General features: G+C 44.4%; 1 protein-coding gene across 11 annotated transcripts in view; it reads right to left on the bottom strand.

The window, feature by feature from the left end:
• The window catches only part of ARVCF (ARVCF delta catenin family member), a 640,643-nt gene that overhangs the window by 143,546 nt on the left and 476,953 nt on the right, over positions 1-20,144 (bottom strand). For 8 of the 11 annotated variants that reach the window (XM_042441595.1, XM_042441594.1, XM_042441603.1 and 5 more), the window contains one exon: positions 13,296-13,798. In XM_042441595.1, coding sequence (XP_042297529.1) covers positions 13,296-13,798 — 503 coding nt within the window. The remainder of the gene's footprint in view (positions 1-13,295; positions 13,799-20,144) is intronic. The other 3 variants (XM_042441597.1, XM_042441599.1, XM_042441602.1) reach the window with 1 other exon arrangement.

Below are 20,144 nucleotides of genomic sequence, written 5' to 3'. Positions count from 1 at the left end.
GTGGGCCTCCCCTCCTCTTCCGTGGCCATGAGGATGGGCGATGGGGCTTTTATTCCTGCTTTTAGTTCATTGTATTGTGTTTGATGTTTACTGTTTTTAACTGTATTTGTGTGCATTCGTTGCACTTTTGTAAGCCGCCCTGATCTTTCTGGAAGGGCGGGGTAAAAATAAAGATTTTATTTATTTATTATTTATTAGAGGTATTCTGGGCAGGGCAGACACCAACAATGTCTGCAGGCTGAAAAACTAAGGGGAGTATTTTGATGATTTCAAAAGATAAATATCTGCATGACGGTGGGGGGGGGGGGACGGTGAATTTATCAACAGGAGCCCTGGTGGCGCAGTGGTTAAAATGCCAGTACTGTTGTGAGTTCGATCCCAGTTCTCCAAGGTTGACTCAGCCTTCCATCCTTTCACAGGTAGGTAAAATGAGTCCCCAGCTTGTTGGGGGCAATTGGCTTACAGAGTGTAAACCGCTTAGAGAGTGCTGAGTACACTGATAAGTGGTACAGAAATGTAAACGCTATTGCTATTGCTATTCTGTCCTGCTATTGCTCTCACTTTCCTTCCGTGCAAATTCAACTCCTCATGTGGGAAGCATTGCTACACAGCATCATTATGAAGTCAAATATAGGTGAGGGCATGAGCAAAACATAATGCTTCCTATCCTCATTTTGACAACTTCTTAGAGAGAACATAAGGAAACTGGTGCCCAGCACGAACATCACCCTTGCAGGGACTCAGAAGAAGAAAGCACTAATGCTATCTAGATCATCTACACCATAGAGAAAAGCAGGAAATATCAGGGGCTGGCTCCATGGAAGTTCTTGAGTCAAGCAGCATATTTCTCAATTCCAAATTAGCAACTGTAGCACTCAGCCAGCTGGTTAAAACTTTTTGGCACACGTGAAGTCATAAGAAAAATGCCTCTGTTCATGTACAGATTGCTTTCCTTTCACCACTAACTAACAGTAATCTGTGCACGTACTTTTAGCATTAATGAGCAAGGCAAGGCTCCTTAGCGCAGTGCCATTTTTGGACCTCTTCAGAAATGTAATGCTGCCTGGAACAGCCAAGAGAACACTGCCGAGACTCCAATAAGCCAAAGCAGTCAATTGAAACCTGCCTCTTTAGCCCAAACCACTCTTACCTGCTTTTATTCTTCAGATTCTTGCTGCTAGCAAGGACATTAATCACTGTATTTGTTTCCTTGATAGACTTCACTTACTGCTTTAGAGCTTATGTGCACTTTTGGCAAGACAGTAATTATATTAATATGGATTTTTCTCTCCCCTTTCTTTCTTTCTTTCTTTCTTTCTTTCTTTCTTTCTAAAAGGTCAATTTAGCATTTAAGCAAATTAATTTAACAGAAATTTTAAAAAAGATCCTCTCATGAAGATCGGAAGAGCGTCGTGAGAGGATGTAATGAGAAATTAATCGCAAATTACAAGCTATTCCATTACACACTATGGAAGTGTAAAACAACAACTGTGGCATCCCTGTCCAACCCCCCCCCCCTCCCCGCTCCCACATGGCAAAATACAATAGATTCCTTGGGACAATCCCAGTTGTTTTTTGTTCATTAAAAAAGACCTGTTCATGGCAGTTGGCTGGGACACTGTTTTAAACTCTCTGGGTGACAATGTCCTAATACGGCTATCTTGCAGTTCTGTGCGAATTTTTCAATGAAATGTGACTCTGGGACTGTGTCTGCCAGGGCCAGTTAAACCAGCCTTTCTCCTCTCATCCTCTAGACAAGAAGTCTGGAGGACTTAGGGTCCAAACCCTGGGTCTGGTGCAAACTGACCAGACAACGTCCAGTCCGTTCAGTGCCAAACCCAGGGTATACCCCATTGAAATGCATTTTTTAAAATCCCTGTTTGTTTTGGATATTCCTGGAAGATCCGGACCCCTCAGTTTGGATGCCAGGCGGCTGTCTGAAATGGGTCCCACTCTGCCACCCAAAACTGCTGTGCATCGCTTGCTCTGAGGTCAGAATAAGGCACTGAAAGTGAGCAATGTGCACCGAGCTGCAGCGTGGGACAAGCTAGGATGCAAACAGCCGCCCAGTGTTAGAATGGAGGGGCTGAGCTAACATGGGGAGGCTGATGTAAAATGGTAGGATGGAGGTAAGAGTATAGGAAATGGGACATGCAGCACACCAAAAGCATCAGAGGAAGTAGACTGAAGTCTACGAAAGCTCATGCTGCCAACTTCTTTCTTTCAGTTAGTCTCAAAGGTGCTCAAAGGTTCTAATGTAAACTGTGGGGGGACAGACTGGCAAGAGGTGATGGCTTGAAGCTGCCCCTTCCAGATTGGCAAACTGCTTCTTCTAATGCACCATTGGCACCCTACCACCCCACTGCTTCTAATGCAATATAAGAGAAGTTGGTAAACTGGGGCTCATTTCCCCTGTACAGAACACAAAATTGCTCATTAAACATTGAAAGGGGCAACCAACAACACCAAGTCTGAACATGTACAACAGAGCATAAACTTCCATTCAGAATGAAAGTAGAATCATAAAATCATAGAACTGGAAGAGACATCAAGGGCCATCCAGTCCAACCCCATTCTGCCATGCAGGAACTCTCAGTCAAAGTATCCCTGACAGATGGCCATCCAGCCTCTGCTTAAAGACTTCCAAGGAAGGAGACTCCACTACAATCTGAGGAAGGAGTGTGTTCCACTGTTTAACAGCCCTTACTGTCAGGAAGTTCTTCCTAATGTTGAGATGCAGTTTCTTTTCCTCTAGTTTGAATCCACTGCCAGGGATGTAGCCAAGGGGGGGGGGGGTTCTTGGGGTCCAGACCCCCCCCTTCCATTAGAAAAATGAATGGTGTGTGCTGCTGCGCCGCCACACCCAAGCCCCATTATAATGGTGGCACTTAGTCTGGACCTAGCTACGTCCCCACCACTGCTACGGGTCCTGCTCTCTTGAGCTGCAGAAAACAAGCTTGCTCCAACCTCAGTATGACATCCCTTCAAACAGTTAAACAGGGCTATCATATCACCTCTTAACCTTCTCTTCTCCAGGCTAAACATACCCAGTCTCTCCACATTGGTTTCCAGACATTTTGGTTGCCCTCCTTTGGACACGTTCTAGTTTCTCAACATCCTTTTTGAACTACGGTGCCCAGAACTGGACACAGGATTCCAAGTGAGGCCTGACCAGAGCAGAATAGAGTGACACTATGACTTCCCTTGATCTAGACACTATGTATGATCAAGTATGATCTTGGTAGTTTCTGAAAGCTTCCTTAAAGACAAATGTAGGCCATGTCTGCACGGGCCAGGATACTATGGGAGGCAGCCCAGAATAGCCCTGACCTCCCTCCATTACTCCATTATTCCCACACCGCGACAGCTGTCTAGATGAGCATACCGCTGAGCCAGCCAGTGCATCCATCATTGCAACGAGTCACTCACTTCTGAGGTCAGGACAGTGTGCCCAGAGATAATCACATGGTTGGGCACCTTATTCTAACCCTAGAACAAGAGAACTGTGGTGGTGGCAGATGCCCCAGGTAGGTCAGCAATATGCCATTGCAGACAGCCAGCGCAGTGTAGGAATGGAGGACTCCAAATCTTCCAGCAAGATCCGAAATAACAGGTAAATGAAGTTTAAGGTTCTTAAACCCTGGTTCTGGTGCAGAATGTGCTGGATGTCATCCAGACTGCTTGCACCAGAAGGGGGTTTGGGAAATGTGTCATCCACAAAGCACAACACCAGAACTTGTGGGGTGGAGGGGAGAACAAGCCTTTAGACCCATGCAGACAAGACCTCAATGGAACATCCCTGTGAAAAGACCTTTATTTATTTACATTTGTCCCTAACAGAAAAGCGTGCTTATCTAACAGAATTGTCTCTTGTTAGTGGGATGTGTAGACTGGAGGACTGAGAGAAGATTGTTGACTTTGGCTTTTGTTGTTGTTGTTGACTTTGCCTTTCTAAACGTTATCTTGATCACACACATTAGTTTGCAAGAGATGCACTGAAGGGCTTCCCATACCAGTCAGGGAAACTTTTTTTTGATTCTGTCACAAAATGTGCTCCCGAATGGCTGAAGATTTCCAGCTCAACATATTTTTAAATCAGCTATTGTTAAAATCAAACACTGGCTTCGGCAATAAGGTTTATTCTTTTCAAAGAAGATTACGATTGCTCTGCATGGCTAGAAAAGCAGGAGAATCTGTATTAAATTCTCACTTTGCAAACAATTAAAAGCCGTTGGCCCAGTGGCTGGGGGCTTACATTCACGTTTTGCATAATATTATTTTAGGAGGCCTGAAACTGTGATAGTAATGTATCTTTCGAAAGTTAACCTTTATACATTTTTCTCTCCTAAAGAAAAAAAATGCCTAATATTGTTTGCAGGTTGTAGCCAGGGGAGGGTTGGGAGAGCAAATGGGAGAAAGTGTTATAACAGTTATATTATTAATTATATCATCATCATCATCATCATCATCATCATCATCATCATCATCATCATCATCATCATCATCATCATCATTTCTTACTCGCCTCTTCCCTATGAATCGAGGCAGGGAACAACAACAATTAATAGACACAGCACATCAGTTAAAATACACATGAATTTAAAAGGTGGAGGTTGAGGTGGAATCTCTTCTCCTTTTGTTTGAACCCATTGCTCCTGGCCCTATTCTCTGGAGCAGCAGAAAACAAGCTTGCTCCAGCTTCAACGTGACATTTCTCAAGTCGACTTGAGGGCAGTTAACACCAAACCTCTTACACTTACCCTCATTCTGATATGCCACAGAGGAGACTGCAAGGGCCGTCCAGTCCAACCCCATTCTGCCATGCAAGAACTCTCAATCAAAGCATCCCCAACAGATGGCCATCCAGCCTCTGCTTAAAGACCTCCAAGGATGGAGACTCCACTACACTCCGAGGAAGGAGTGTGTTCCACTGTCGAACAGCCCTTACTGTCAGGAAGTTCCTCCTAATGTTGAGCTGGAATCTCTTTTCCTGTAGCTTGCATCCATTGCTCCATGGTGTCCTATTCTCTGGAGCAGCAGAAAACAAGCTAGCTCCCTCCTAAATAAGAGGGTTCTCTTTTTGTTTTCTTCCAACCTTACTCTGGATGTTAGAGCTTCCTGCCCTCAATGTGATTTCCTCTAATGAAGAGTATTTAAGAGAAACTGTGTTCAGAAAGGGTAATCGCTTGAAGGTAAGGCACCTCCAAGACTCCCCAGCCTCCACTGCTCTGCCTAGGTCCTGTAAATTCAGACCCAGGACCTCCCTAACAGTCTATCCATCTGGTCTGTGGCCGTCCCCTTCTGCTGCTGCCTTCCACTTTTCCCATCATCATTGCCTTTTCTAATGAGTCTTATGGTGTGTCCAAAGTACGACAACCTCAATTTAGTCATCCTGGCTTCCAGGGAGAGGTTGGACTTTATCTGTTCTAGGACCAATTTGTTCATCTCTTTGGCTGTCCATGGGATCCTCAACACTCGTCTCCAGCACCACATCTCACATAAGTTGATTTTCTTTCCATCTGCGTTCCTCATTGCTCAGCTCTCACATCCATCCATGGCGATAGGGAATACAATGGTTTGGGCGATCCTAACTTTAGCATTCCATGCAATGTCTTTGCACTTTAGGATCTTTAGGTAATCGCTACCACCTTCCTTTCAGATTCAGTCCCCACTTTGATCCTAGGTGACTTTAATATCCACGTTGACGATTCCAATAACCCTACAACATCTCGCTTTAACTCTCTGCTAGCTTCTTTTGGCCTCCAACCACACTCCAACTCTTCAACTCATTCTCTTGGTCACTGTTTTGACCTAGTTCTTGCTGCAAACTGCGCCATTTCTGACTACCTGGCACTTGACTTTCCACTATCTGACCATTACTTAATCTCCTTTGCTCTCACTTATACTCCTCCTCCTCGCCATACTATTCAACGTCTTTTTCGTGATCTTCAATCTGTCGACTCTAACCATCTTGGTCTGACCCTGGATTCATCTCTCTCTTCCCTAAATCTCGGGGATTCTGCTGATTCAGCAATGTCTTTATTTAACTCCACTCTTTCCTCAACTCTTGACCATTTTGCCCCTGTCTCTGTACGCACTTCTTCCTCCAAGACTAGACCTCAGCCCTGGCTTACCCCCAACATTAAGTTTCTCCGGTCCTGCTCTAGAGCGGCCGAACGTCTTTGGAGAAAGTCCAAAGAGTGGGCTGATTTTATCCATTTCAAATTTGTTCTTTCTTCCTTCTCACGCGCCCTCTCTATGGCTAAACAGAATTATTACAAATCATTGATCTCTGCCAATGAGAGGAGCCCGCAGCGTTTGTTCTCCATCTTCAACACTTTGCTTAAACCTCCCTCTCCTCCTGTCTCTTCATCTTTCTCTCCTAATGACTTTGCTAACTATTTCATCTCTAAGATTACCACTATATTCGCTCTGAGATAGTCCCTCCTGATTCTTCTTCTGCTCTTAATCTTCTATCGCCTTCCCCTAACAAATTTTCTGTCTTTCCTCCTGCCTCTTTGGATGAACTCTCTACACTTCTGAACTCTTCCAAACCTGCTACCTGTCCTCTTGATCCTATTCCTACTCGTCTTCTAATCTCTATAGCTCCCTTCTTTCTGCCCTCGCTTCTCCATATCTTCAATCTCTCTCTCTCTACAGGCTCCTTCCCGTCAGACTTCAAACATGCTCTCATTTCCCCAATTCTGAAAAAACCTTCTCTTGACCCCTCCTCTTTGTCTAGCTATCGTCCGATTTCTCTTCTCCCCTTTCTTTCTAAGGTTTTGGAACGGGTTGTCTATTCGCGCTGTCTTGAGTTTCTTGAAGCCAACTCCATTCTTGATCCCTTTCAGTCTGGTTTCCGCCCAAAGCATTCCACTGAGACAGCCCTCACTAAGATCTCAAATGACCTTTTACAGGCCAAGGCTAATGGCCTTTACTCTGTTCTCATCCTTCTTGATTTGTCTGCAGCCTTTGACACTGTTGATCACTGTCTCCTAATTGACATACTCTCTGACCTTGGGTTCTCAGACTCTGTTCTCCACTGGTTTAGATCTTACTTGTCTGGCAGATCTTTTGCAGTAGTTGCAGGTGGTCAGACTTCTTCTCCTGTTCCCTTATCTGTTGGAGTTCCCCAGGGCTCTGTTCTGGGTCCCCTTCTGTTTTCTCTCTACACACTGTCCTTAGGAAAACTCATCAGCTCTTTTGGTTTTTCCTACCATCTCTATGCCGATGACACCCAGCTGTATCTTTCCACCCCTGACCTTTCTCCAAGGCTTGAACAGCAAGTCTCGTCTTGCCTTACAGCTGTCTCACAGTGGATGCGCCATCGGCGTTTGAAGCTCAACATGTCCAAGACGGAGCTTCTTGTCTTTCCTCCTAAGCCCAACCTTCAACACTCCTTTTCTGTCTCTGTGGACAACATTTCCATTCAACCAGTCCAGCAAGCCCGCAGTCTTGGTTTTATCTTTGACTCTTCTCTGTCGTGTATCCCTCAGATCCAGACCACTGCCAAGGCTTGTAGATTCTTTTTGTACAATATTGCCAAAATCCGACCATATCTCTCCGCCTCTACTGCCAAGATCCTGGTCCATGCCCTAGTGATCTCACAACTTGATTACTGTAATGTCCTCCTGGCTGGGCTTCCTTTTTCTCACCTCCGTCCTTTAATCTCTGTCCAGCATTCAGCTGCACGCATTATCACTTCCACCCACCGCTCTGACCACATCTCTCCTGTCTTGGCATCCCTTCACTGGCTCCCCCTCCCTTTCCGCATTCAGTATAAGCTCCTGCTGTCGACATTCAAAGCCCTCCATGGACTGGCCCCTCCTTACTTATCTGACCTTCTTTCTCCTCACCTTCCCACCAGGGCCCTCCGTTCTGGTAGTCAAGGGTTCCTGTCCCAGCCCAGGATTTCCTCTGCCCCATCCCGGATTCGCCCCTTTTCACTTGCGGCCCTTCACTCCTGGAACCTTCTTCCTCCACAAGCAAGAGCCATCACTACTTTAACCAGCTTCAAAATGGAGTTGAAAACCATCCTATTCAGAGAAGCCTTCCCAGGCATCGCATAATTGTCGCTTACTATCTGATGTTCTGTTGTTGGCTGTTTATTGATCCATTTCCTGTATTGCTATGTACTGTATATGTATTATCCTACTTGTGAGTATGTATTTTCCCTGGATAATGATTAACCTTCCATTTTGAAGCCAAGCCCTCCCTTCAGTCCATCTGCCTTGGTCCAGGCCTCGGAGGTTGAGAGGAACTGCTGGACCTCTTACCCTTTCCCGTCACCACCCCCTTCTCCTTCTGTGTCATGTCTTTTTAGATTGTAAGCCTGAGGGCAGGGAACCGTCTAACTAAAAAGATTGTATGTACAGCGCTGTGTAAATTTACAGCGCTTCATAAATAAAGGTTAATAATAATAATAATAACCTTCAAAATCACAGGAACAAGCCACAGCAGCAAGAAGGGTGAGAGTAACACTCTGTTTCTCAACACGTTTCCCTCCGCTCACATTCTGCCCACTCCCCCTCAAAAAAAATAATACTCCGTCTCAGCTTACCTGACTGCAAGTTGATCATGCAGACACCTGAGGGGAATATAAAATGCAGGCAACCTTTCTTTGTTTTTAAGAAAGCCGCAGCAATGGATCACAAGCCCCAAGTGGCAAGAGGCCAAGTGAGGGTCTCGCTCCTAATACAGCTTCTTTCAAAACAAGAGAAGTGAGGCACAATTTCCCAGACCACTCGGATCTGTGGCAGAGGACAGGTCTAGAGGTAATGTATTCAAGAACAGATTCAGTGAAGATATAGAAATAGAGTTTCTGGTCTAAAGAATTAGGGATTCGTCTGCCAAACAGGAACATGCCATGGCCACAGAGCGTCAGCATTTCCAACTAATCCAGAGATATTACATTGGAATGAGGACCCAAAGAAGAAAAAGCTTGTTAAAGCTCCCAACTTCTCAGCTGCCGATCCAAGCAGTATAATGGAAGCCTCACGACCAGTATCTCCAATGGGAACATTTGTTCCATGCCAAGCCTTATCAGTCAGAATAAAATAAGACCTTTTGCTGCTTTCCGGAATCATCACAACATATTACTTTCCTTATCAGGCCTGCTTTCATTCTTCCCCATATCGAGAATCAGTCAATGATCAGCTGAAATACATCACTCTGCCAGGGGCCTAAGAGATCGTGTCCAACTCAAAGCATGGGGAAAAAAAGAATTAAGAATTGTTGCTAGTTGTGGCTCATTTCGTGGTGTGCCTAGTAAGCACTGTGCGTTTGGCAAGGCAAAAAAGTAGATCACACAAATCCCGGTGATCTTTGGAATAACAAACAAACAAACAGGTGATATATGTCATGTGGAGATTTTTAAAAACATCCTTCAAATATATAAATCTACAAGTGGGACCTGAAACTAAAAATGCTTCAGCAAAGAGGTATGCCCTTGTTCAGAGTTCCAGCCAACCAGCCAGCCATAAGGTCCTCCAGGATACTGGAAGGAGTGGGCAACCTGGAGCTCTCCAGATGGTATGACCACAAACCCCATCTTCCCTGACCACTGGCCATCTGGAGGTACCACACTGTAGCACATCTGGAGATACCACACTACCTAACTTTGCTTTTCATGGCTCCACTAAAATCACTTCAAATTTTTTTTTTACTTTATTCAAAATTGCATTCCATGTTTATGTTTTAACTGACACATTTCATGACTTCTGGTATTCACACGGCATCCTACCTCCACACTGAAATTGGAGGAAGGCATGGCACCTTCTGTTCACCTCTTGAATATATTCTTTGTATTTCTGAAAATCTCAGATATATCCCAAACTTGCAGCTATCCCTCTCTGGGCACTCATTCCCTGAGTCTGAAATTAGAAGTAGTGATACTTTGTCTTGAGAGTAACATAGGAAGCCACTATACATCTGGTCAGAATAGCTGTCCATTTAGTCCAACTCTGTATGCTCTGACTAGCAGTGGCTCCCCTGAGTTTCAGACATCCGATGTTGTTTCTGTGCCATTTAAGTAAGCTTAAATTTACGGTGACCCTATGAATGAAAGACTTCCAAGAGCTCTGGTCATCAACAGCTCTTGCAAACTCAGGGCAATCGTGGCTTCCAAGATTTAATCCATCCACTTGTCATGTGGCCTTCCATATTTCCTGCTGCTTTCCACATTCCTGAGCATTTATCGTGTTTTCCAGTGAGTCATGTTGTCTCATGATATGTCCAAAGTAAGGCAGACTCAGTTTAACTGTGAGGGACTTGAAGCCATTTTCTATCACCTCTGAGACCGGCAGCTGTGCTTCCATTTTCAAATGAAATAGAAGTGAACTGAGTCATTTCTGGCTTTCCAAAAAACTACTTTGAATTGCTTTGAATCCCATTGTGGGAGAAAAGTGGGATATAAATCCTTGAAATAAATAAATGAATGAGTATCTGGACCAAAACAAGGTGTGAGGATACATATTTCATAGGAGAAACCTGCCCATGGAGGCTTCTGGTGGTGTGATTTTCCTAAAAATAAAATAAAATAAAAATGGTGATGGTGATGGTAGGGCTCTGGGGGATGCAGGCCACTCAATTTCAGCTGTTATAAGGCATGGTTAGGATTACAGCCGGGGCCAACTGCCAGGTCTTGATCCATGTTGACTCCACTAACCCATGCTTGTGATTTACTCTTTTAAAGCCATTTACACAATTCCTAACATTCCAAATTGCTGTCTGCTTCTTTGGCCCCGATAATCCTCTTGCACAGCCTTGTGTTCAAAGTGCAAAATTAATTCACTAATTAAGATTCAAGATCACCTCCCATTCCTCCCATTTAACATGAAAAGTGCAAACTTGAGAATGCTTTCATCTAGAAGTGAAATACTTGCCGTGCAGGTAAAATTACAGTATTCCATTTTCTAATCTAAAGTATTCAAATGGGCACATTTCTGAAAATTAGCTTCTGACAAAGTGCTGCCACTGTAGGACAATTAACGGATTGGGGTTTGCTTGGGTTTTTTACACATTCTTTTTAAGGAAGAAGCTTGTATCTACAAAATAAACCAAGACCACAATGAATCAACTATTGCAGGTTATTTAAACCTGAGCCAGGCAATCTCCATCAGTCCTAGCCACCGGGAATAATTGTCACTGGTGATGGTATCTGTAGGACAGGTTGCCTGCCTCTGATCTGAAATGTTTCAAAGGCAAAAGACGAAAGACAGCTATACATCCATGTAAGGTTATTTGGCTATCAGGGGTAGGCAACCTTTTTGAGTCGGGGGCCGGGTTGCTGTCCCTCAGACAACTGGGGGGCCGAACTCAAAATGGCGCCCGGAGCGGCACAGAAGCTGCGGTGGGGGCGGCAACTGGCAGCAGGACCGGGCTGGGGCTGGTCCTGAGGCCTCGCCGGGCCGCATCCAGCCCGCAGGCCGTAGGTTGCCGACCCCTGGGCTAGGTAATTCAAGGCACGGGATGGAAGGTTTTCCCTGTGCTAGACGTCACTTCCACTGCTGAAACAGTAATGATCTGGAGGATTGCCAGCCTGAGATTTGAAGCAATTATAGGCATATGTGAAATTTATACCAAAGCTTACTAGGCACCAATACCTAACAAATGGATCTTGGTACTGAGTATCAGGCTGAAACAGACAGCACAAATGAGCCATGCTGGCACCAATTTTAGGGTTAGGGACTGCACACCAACCGATTTTAGGGTTAGGGACCACACCATTGGTGCACTTGTGACATAACTAGGGCACCGGGAGAAGAACCCGGAAAAACCAGGTTCTTTTAACTCCGGAGGGATGTCGCGCAGTCTAGTTGCTGCGGCATCCCTCTAGAGTTAAAATGGGTGCCTGCAGGCCACCGTTTCTCGGCGGTCTGTACTGCGCCTCAGTCATATAACAAGAACCATATTTAGGCACTACACTAACCAAAGTTCAACAGGATAAGAATGAGCTTCAACAAGACCTCCCTTCCCTATCTTTCCTCTCATCCATTTTCTTTTCCCCTTCGAGTTCAACTAGATCAAAAAAGTGGCTTGGTTTTAATGATGGTTTGTCTAAAACAAGCCAACTTCAAACTATGGTCTAGCCAAAAAGTTTGGGAACCTCTCTAGCGAGACATCCAGAACCGGCCTGTAGGGTATCATTACCAGCCTTTCAGGCCACAAAGTAACAGCCTATTATGGGCTTTAAACTATGATAGCATATGGAGCAGAATTTGGAAGAAGCAGTGGGATTCAATGGAAATACAGGTACATCATTGCATTCTGGCCTATGTCTTTTGCTATATTACTTTTTCAGACGTTATTTGGAGACTCAGAATATGAATAATTGACATTTTAGACAAACGTGCTGTATACACTACTTTGAAAAGCATGTCTTTGGAAGATAATGCAATTGTACATAACATTTTTTAAGTAACAGTGAAATCTTCATGACTTATTCAGAAGGAAGTGCCACTGAATTCAGCGTGTCTTACCTTCAGATTCTGTTTCTGGGAGGGATGGTGGAATATTAAGAAGAAGAAGGAGGAGGAGGAGGAGGAGGAGGAGGAGGAATACTACTACTACAGGGTACAGGATTACAGGCTAGATAAATAAATTTAAACAAAGTAGTGATAGCCATCCTGCAAAGGCAAGTCCTATCTCATAACCTTTTTGGAGTTCTCTGAGTGTGTCAGCAAGCATGTGGTCGAGGTTACACTAACTGAACCTTTTCAGTGTAGAAAAACGGTATGTAAGGTGAAGCCATGACAAGCCAGTATAAACGGATGTACGGTGTGGAAAAAAATGAATGGGGAGACATTTTCCTCCCTCTCTCATAATACTAAAACTCTGGTTCACCCAATTAAAACAAATGGTGGAACATTCAAAGCAGACAAAAGAAAGCACGCCTTCACACTGCGCATGGAATTTGATGCACAAAACACAATGATGGCCACCAAACTGAACAGCATAACATGTGGATTAGATAAATTTGTGGAGGCTATTAATGGTTTTTAGTTATGACAGCTATATGACTTCCAGCATTGAGGGATCTCAAGACCAATTCCTGCAGAACATAGGAACAGAGAGAGGGTACTGTTTCTTTCATGTCTGGCTTGTGCGATCCTCAGAGGCATTTGGCTGGCCACCATTGGAAGAGAATGCTCAGACAGGCGTTTGGTCTAATCCTTCACAGATCTTATGACTTATTTGTTTTTTAAAAATACAGTAAGTCAATCATTACAACAGTGAAACTAATAAAAGACCACCCTGAAAAAGCAGTTCCTACAAGTAATAATACGGACACTGACCTGTAATGAGTTCCCGCACTTCCATGTCATTTGTCTTCCGCAGTAACCTGATCAAAGCTGGGATCCCGTCACAATTCTTTATTGCCACTTTGTTTTCATTATCCTTTCCATAGGATATGTTTCTCAGAGCCCCACAAGCTTTGCGGTGCACCTCTGGCTTTGGGTGGTCTAGCAGGCCCACCAGGATTGGGATCCCCTTGAGGTGTCTCACATCCTTCTTAATTTTATCATTCTCATAGCAGAGGTGCTGGAGGTATGCTGCTGCGTTGGACTTGACTGGGTCGATGGGGTGGCTGAGCATGGCAATGACTTCTGGGAGATCAGGGTCCCGCCACCGTGGGTCTTTGCGGATGCTGTCGATGGAAGGAGAGCGCTTGCCCAGGCGGTCAATGCTGGCCATGCTTCCTCTTTCAGGCTGCGCCAAGGGGGCGGCATAACTACCATGCAGGTAGGGGATCCTCTCGTCAACAATCTCAGTCTCAATAGGATCCTCATAGCCCCTGCTAAGAGAGTAAAAAGAAGAAAAACAATAGACTGCATTCTCACTTCAGAACTTTAAGCATTGTAAACATTGTATGCTAAAATTCAAAGATATAGCCATTTTAGACTGAAGAATCAGAATGGAGAGAGATCTTGTAGCACCTTTGAGACCAATTGAAAGAAAGAAGTTGGCAGCATGAGCTTTCATAGACTAATGTCTACTTCCTCAGATGCATTTGGACCAAATGCATTTGAGGAAGAAAACATTAGTCTATGAAAGTTCATGCTGCCAACTTCTTTCTTTCAGTTAGCCTGAAAGGTGCGACAAGATCTCTCTACATATCGTATGCTACATAAGTCATCTGGGTATTTGAGCAGGCTACTCCTCCCTCTTATATTTCAGACCCAATTTGACTTTTTTGCACTGTTTCTACGCACTACTGTTTTAAACAGTTTTTATAAGTAACTGGTATACTGAGTAACTGGCATACTGCGCTAAGACCCCAGTTCTCTTACAAAGTCCACCAGTAGTGACACCTGCCCTGGTGCCTGGTCCTATGAGACATCATTTGAAACTTCCCACAATGCTTTGAATATAACGCTGCTCCAAGACAGTGTTGGTAACTCAAATGGCTGTTCACTGCTTTCAAATTTTTTTATTAATTTGCTACTTTTTCTTTCACTGTAATTTACCTTTTCTGTCTTTCCCCTCCGAGATCTCGCCCATGCAGTTTAATGGTGAAAGATGCAGACAACAATTAGGGAATGTTCAAGTGTCAAACAGGAGGAGGAAACATACAGAGTGCAAAAGCCTGGAAACATAGCTATCATTTCCAGGGACTGAGGTCTGGATGTGTGCGTATGGGCCTCCATACTGCCTGTCGACTTATGGAGACCCCATGAATTTCAGAGGGTTTTTTTAAGGCAAGGAAAAGTCAAGAGGTGGTTTTGCCAGTTCCTTCCTCTGAAATAGAGCCTCCAGAATCTGGTATTTGTTGGAGGTCCCCCATCCAAGTACAGTACAGCTGGCCCTCCACATTTGCAGCTTTCACTTTTGTGGCTTTGACTACTTGTGGATTTGAGTAATATGTTCTCTCTAGGAATCACTAGGTATTCAAATGAAACTCTGCTAGAGTTGTGCTGGAGAACCTAGACATTCCTAGAAAAAAAAATCTCTAATTAGTTTTTTTGTGAATTTTTCAGGCTCAGTGGCCATGTTCTAGAAGAGTTTATTCCTGACGTCCCGCCAGCATCTCTAGCTGGCATCTTCAGAGATTTCTCTAAAGATGCCAGCCACAGATGCTGACAAAACGTCAGGAATAAACTCTTCTAGAACATGGCCACATAGCCCGAAAAACCCACAAAGAACTATGGATGCTGAAGATGAAAGCCTTCGACTTCACATCTCGCTAATTATTTGTAGGCTTTCCAGCACAGTGGTCAGATGCTGACCATAAAGTTGCACTGGAGGACCTGGAGATTCCTAAGTTGTCCTCTCTGGTAAAAAGAATGGTGGTTCTTTTATCTAGGGTTTTTCCACATTCACAGGGATCCTTCACCCCTAACTGCAGCAAATGTGAAGGGACCCTGCTTGGCTTCCAAGGTCGAGACAGGATCTCGTTCCTTTAGGGTATTTAGGCAGGTCAATACTTGGGATTTTTCTCTCCCTCCCCACTAATAATGCCTACAAAATGGAATCCAATGGAATCTTTCCAGGGAAGTCGTAATTTATCCTGGATGTTGGGGGAAATAATGAGGTGAGGTCAGGACAATGGCCTCCAGTTAAAAGTTGTTAGTTCGTAGAGCTATCACCCTCTAGGCCAGTGGTTCTCAACCTTCCTAATGCCACCACCCTTTAATACAGTTCCTCATGTTGTGGTGACCCTCAACCGATGGTCTTGGTTCCTAAGACCATCAGAAATATGTGTTTTCCAATAGTCTCAGGCAACCCCTGTGAAAGGGTTGTTCGACCCTCAAAGGGGTCGAGACCCACAGGTTGAGAACTGCTGCTCTAGGGCATCATGAGGGTACAAAGCTGCATTATCAGTGGCCTATCTAACTCAGTATTTTGAATTCTGGTATTATTATTATTATTATTAACCTTTATTTATAAAGCGCTGTAAGTTTACACAGCGCTGTACATCAATTTTTTAGTCAGACGGTTCCCTGCCCTCAGGCTTACAATCTAAAAGACACGACACAAAAGGAGAAGGGAGTGGTGGTGGAGAATAGGATCAGGTCCAGCAGATCTTTTCCACCTCCGAGGCCTGGACCAAGGCAGATGGACTGGAGGAAGGGCTTGGCTTCTTGATGGATGGTTAGGAGGCGGCTTCCTGGGTCAGAGAGGGGCTCACCTCTGGGAATGCTTCTCTAAACAATATAGTCTTTAATTCAGTTTTGAAACTGGGCAGAGAAGTGATGAGGTGTGCATGTGGGGGAAGAAGGTTCCAGGAGTAAGGGGCAGCAAGCGAGAAGGGACGAATTCGGGAGGGGGCAGTGGTAGTCCTACATTGTGACAGGAGACCCTGACTACCAGAGCGGAGGGTGCGAGTAGGAATGGTAGACAGCAGTTCTCTAGTCACAAGTCTTTCCAAACCCTACTTGCACCTTTGAACTAGAGATCTGAAGAACAGAAATCAGGGTCCTCTGTATGCAACGCCTGTGTGGTTTTCACTGAGCTAGGGTCCTTCCCCTGGTTATACATCTCAACACATTTTTGCCACACACCGATACTCACCATTCATACAGTGAATTCCCAATGCCACACATACCTGCATTCTGTCTGTCACTTACTCCCTTTCTTTTGGGGCTAACTATGGCCCGTACAGACGGACCAAAATAAGGCTGCTTCAGGTCACTTTGGAGGTATGCTGTTTACATGATGCATGCCTCCTGAGAGTCTGGAAGCCACTCCAAAGCCATGCTCCAGTCCTAAGGACTGACCCTATGTGTCCCCAGTTACTCAGGGGCTCATTCCTTCTCCTTCAGTTATTTCAGCTCCTGACTAACCCCAGGAACATATAAGCAAATCAGAGCCAGAACCAAATGAAGGGGTTATCATCTCCGGATGATTAATCCCCTAAATTAGTCTCTTGTGGCACAATTGAAACATGTGTTATCAAACACTTCCACTATTGGATTACTTTTCAATACGAGATAAAATGATAAATAGGAAGCCTGAAGAACTTGAAATGAAAGAAAGACGGGAAGGAAAAACACTGAGGCACTTTTATTGGTATGCGTATTGAAATACGTATAATTCATTAATTTTTAGGGCTGCAATTTACAACATCTCAACAGCTATTACGTCTGCTTTTATGCGGGAGAGCTGTTTCCATTCTTCAGCACAAAGAAAGATAATGTTCAATTCATACCAATATTTTCCCTTCTAAAACACAATGATAATGAATGCCAAAAGCTTCAGGATTTGGCTTTTGTCTCCTCATATGTAAACGTAACCATGTGCTTCATTCTTCTTCCCAATGGTGTTGGCATCAGTTCCAGGAAGAACCAACCTGTGGCCAAAGTATGTCGTCTCATAATCCCAAGATGAGCTCCTGATGAATCATAGAAGTTGGAAGAGACCACAAAGGCCATCCAGTCCAACCCCATTCTGCCATGCAGGAACTCCCAATCAAAGCATCCCTGAGAGATCACCATCTAGCCTCTGTTTAAAGACCTCCAAGGAGGGAAACTCCACCATACTCTGAAGAAGTGTGTTCCACTGTCAAACAGCTCTTACTGTCAGGAAGTTCTTCCTAATGTTGAGGTGGAATCTCTTTTCCTGGAGCTTGCATCCATTGTTCCAGGTCCTGTTCATAGCCCGAAAAACCCACAAAAAACTATAGTTTGTATCTTCCTTCTACACTGGCAAAGGGATTCACTCCTCCACCAGATCTGAAGCAGCAGACTAATTCAGCAGGCCAAGACAGGTTATGTGGTTTACATCACATACAAAAGAGAGTAAGAGAGAGAAAGTTCAGGAAAAACAGCCTGATGGCTGCCACCGTCTCCTCAAAGCACCTGCTACATCAGGCCATTGCCTCACTCTGCCTAACGGTAGGGCCGGCTATGTTCTAGAAGAATTTATTCCTGACATTTTGCCAGCATCTGTGGCTGGCATCTTCAGAGAATGCTGGCATGGAAGAGAGTTGGGAATTTATATATACTGGGTGACTCTGGGTTTGGAGGATCTGATTTCCATGTTAATCTGTGTACTGTTCTGTTCTTGAATGGCAAGGCCTGGGGTGAGAGCATACGCAAAGAGGATTAGTGATCATTGGCCTGGGACAAAAACACCCAAAAAGGGCGGCCTGCCAGCAGCCTTTTTTCCTCCGGAGGGAAGCCGCAGCCGCCAAACTGTGCGGCTTCCCTCTGGAGGAAAAAGAACCCGAGAAAAGCGGATTCTTTTTAAGCCACAGGGCTGGTGTAACAAGTGTGCCACTGGCGCACTCGTTAAGTAAGAGCCGCGTGGCAATGTGCAGACACCACACAGCACTTACATAACAATGGAGATTCCTGTATACACAGGGTGCCGCCATTGTTACGCTGCCCGTACGTTCTAGGGTTAGGGACCCTGCGGTTGCTGCGTGGTCCCTAACTCTAGAATTGGCACTGGTACACCGCTTTATGGCAGTATGTATTGTCTGCTGGGAAAACCCCTGATCCTGGGTGGTTTTTCATTTGCATTTGCTGAGGCCTTATTTTGCTGTTTTTCAGGGCTGGTAGCCAAGCTTAAGGGATTCTTCTTTCCTGTTGAAGTTGTCCAGGCGTTTGTGGATTCAAACTGCCAGTACATGGACTGGAGAGGGGATGCCATCTTGCCCTTCAGAATGGGAAGCAAAATGTCCCTGCATTGTGTTCAGAGCAAGACAAGCAATGGTTCAACTGATGCAATTGCTCCATGCCTCTCACTAGTTAGAAATTCAGCAGAGAAAGCAAAAGGTGCAGCTTGCTTCCTCTTCTTCCACAGTCTCTCCCTCAACCTAGTTTACTAGTTTATGTGCTACTTGAATAACTGAATAAAAATTCCTCGGATCAGGCTGTTAGACACAGATGTTGCAGGGCTGGAAATGGATTCACACATAATGCTTTCTGTGTTGCTCTCTCTTGCACTTTGTATCTTTAAGTGGAGGTTGAGTCTCCCTTATCTGGAATTCCAAATTATTCTGAAATCCAAAACTGTCCCCATAAGTGGCTGAGAAAGCGACACCTTTACCTTCTGATGATTCAGTGTACACAAACTTTGTTTCATGCACAACGTTATTAAAAAATACTGTGTATAAAATTAGCTTCAGGCTATGTGTATCAGGTATATATGAAACATAAATTAATTTTGTGACTAGACTTGGGTCTCCAAGATGTCTCCTTATGTAGATATAAATATTCCAAATAAGAGCCAGTAGGATGTAGAGGTTTGAACACTGGACAATTACTCTGGAGTGCAGAGTTCAAATCCCTGCCTGGCCATGGAAACCCACTTGGTGACTTTGGGCAAGTCATGCTCTCTCAGCCTCAGAGCAACGGCAAACACCCTCCGAAACAACGTTCCAAGAAAACTCCATGATAGGGTTTGTCTTAAGGATCACCATAAGTCAGAAACAACTTGAACACACACAACAACAACAAAATATCCCAAATTACAAAAAACTCCAAAATCCAAAACACTTCTGGTCACAAGCACACACAGGGAGAGAAACCTTACTGCTAGAGAAGTGGGATGAATGAATGGCAACCCTCCCTTTTACTGGCTCATGTGCTTCATCTCCAACTTTTTTGGTGACGGGGGAAATGCATAAGTTTTCTGGGTACATACTAGGATCCTGGTAATCCCGGCTTCCCTTTATCAGTGTTTCTAGAGCACATGACTGTTTACAGATGCTTGAAAACATGAAGGCAAAACCATCAAAGGGATCAAGATAAGGATGAAGAAAATAATTTGGGGTTTCAACTCTCCTATAGCATCTCTGTTTTATTTATTAACTATTTGTTTTAACTATATCCTGCTTTCCTCCCAGCAAGGACCAGATAGCTTACAAGAGAAATTAAAACAAAATACAGTTAAAATCAATCATGCACCCTTAAGACTCTGAAGATGCAAGATCCCATCTGATCTTGGAAGTTAAAGAGGGTCAGCCCTAGTGAGTACTGATTCCTTCAGGAAAAGACGGGATATAAATAAATTATATTATTATATACTATTATTACTCGGATGGAAGACCACGAATGAATACCTCGTGCTGTAGTCTATATTTCAGAGGAAAAAACTGGCAAAACCACCTCTAACTTTATGGTGTTTATCAGACGAGCTCTTAAAGAGGTACTATTCCAGTGTGACTCCTCTAGCTGCCTCCTGTTGCATGCTGGGAT

The sequence above is a fragment of the Sceloporus undulatus genome, chromosome 10 (genome assembly GCF_019175285.1).
Source record: "Sceloporus undulatus isolate JIND9_A2432 ecotype Alabama chromosome 10, SceUnd_v1.1, whole genome shotgun sequence".
In the NCBI taxonomy this organism is placed as follows: Eukaryota; Metazoa; Chordata; class Lepidosauria; order Squamata; family Phrynosomatidae; genus Sceloporus; species Sceloporus undulatus.
This window is presented reverse-complemented; position numbering and strand designations above follow the sequence as displayed.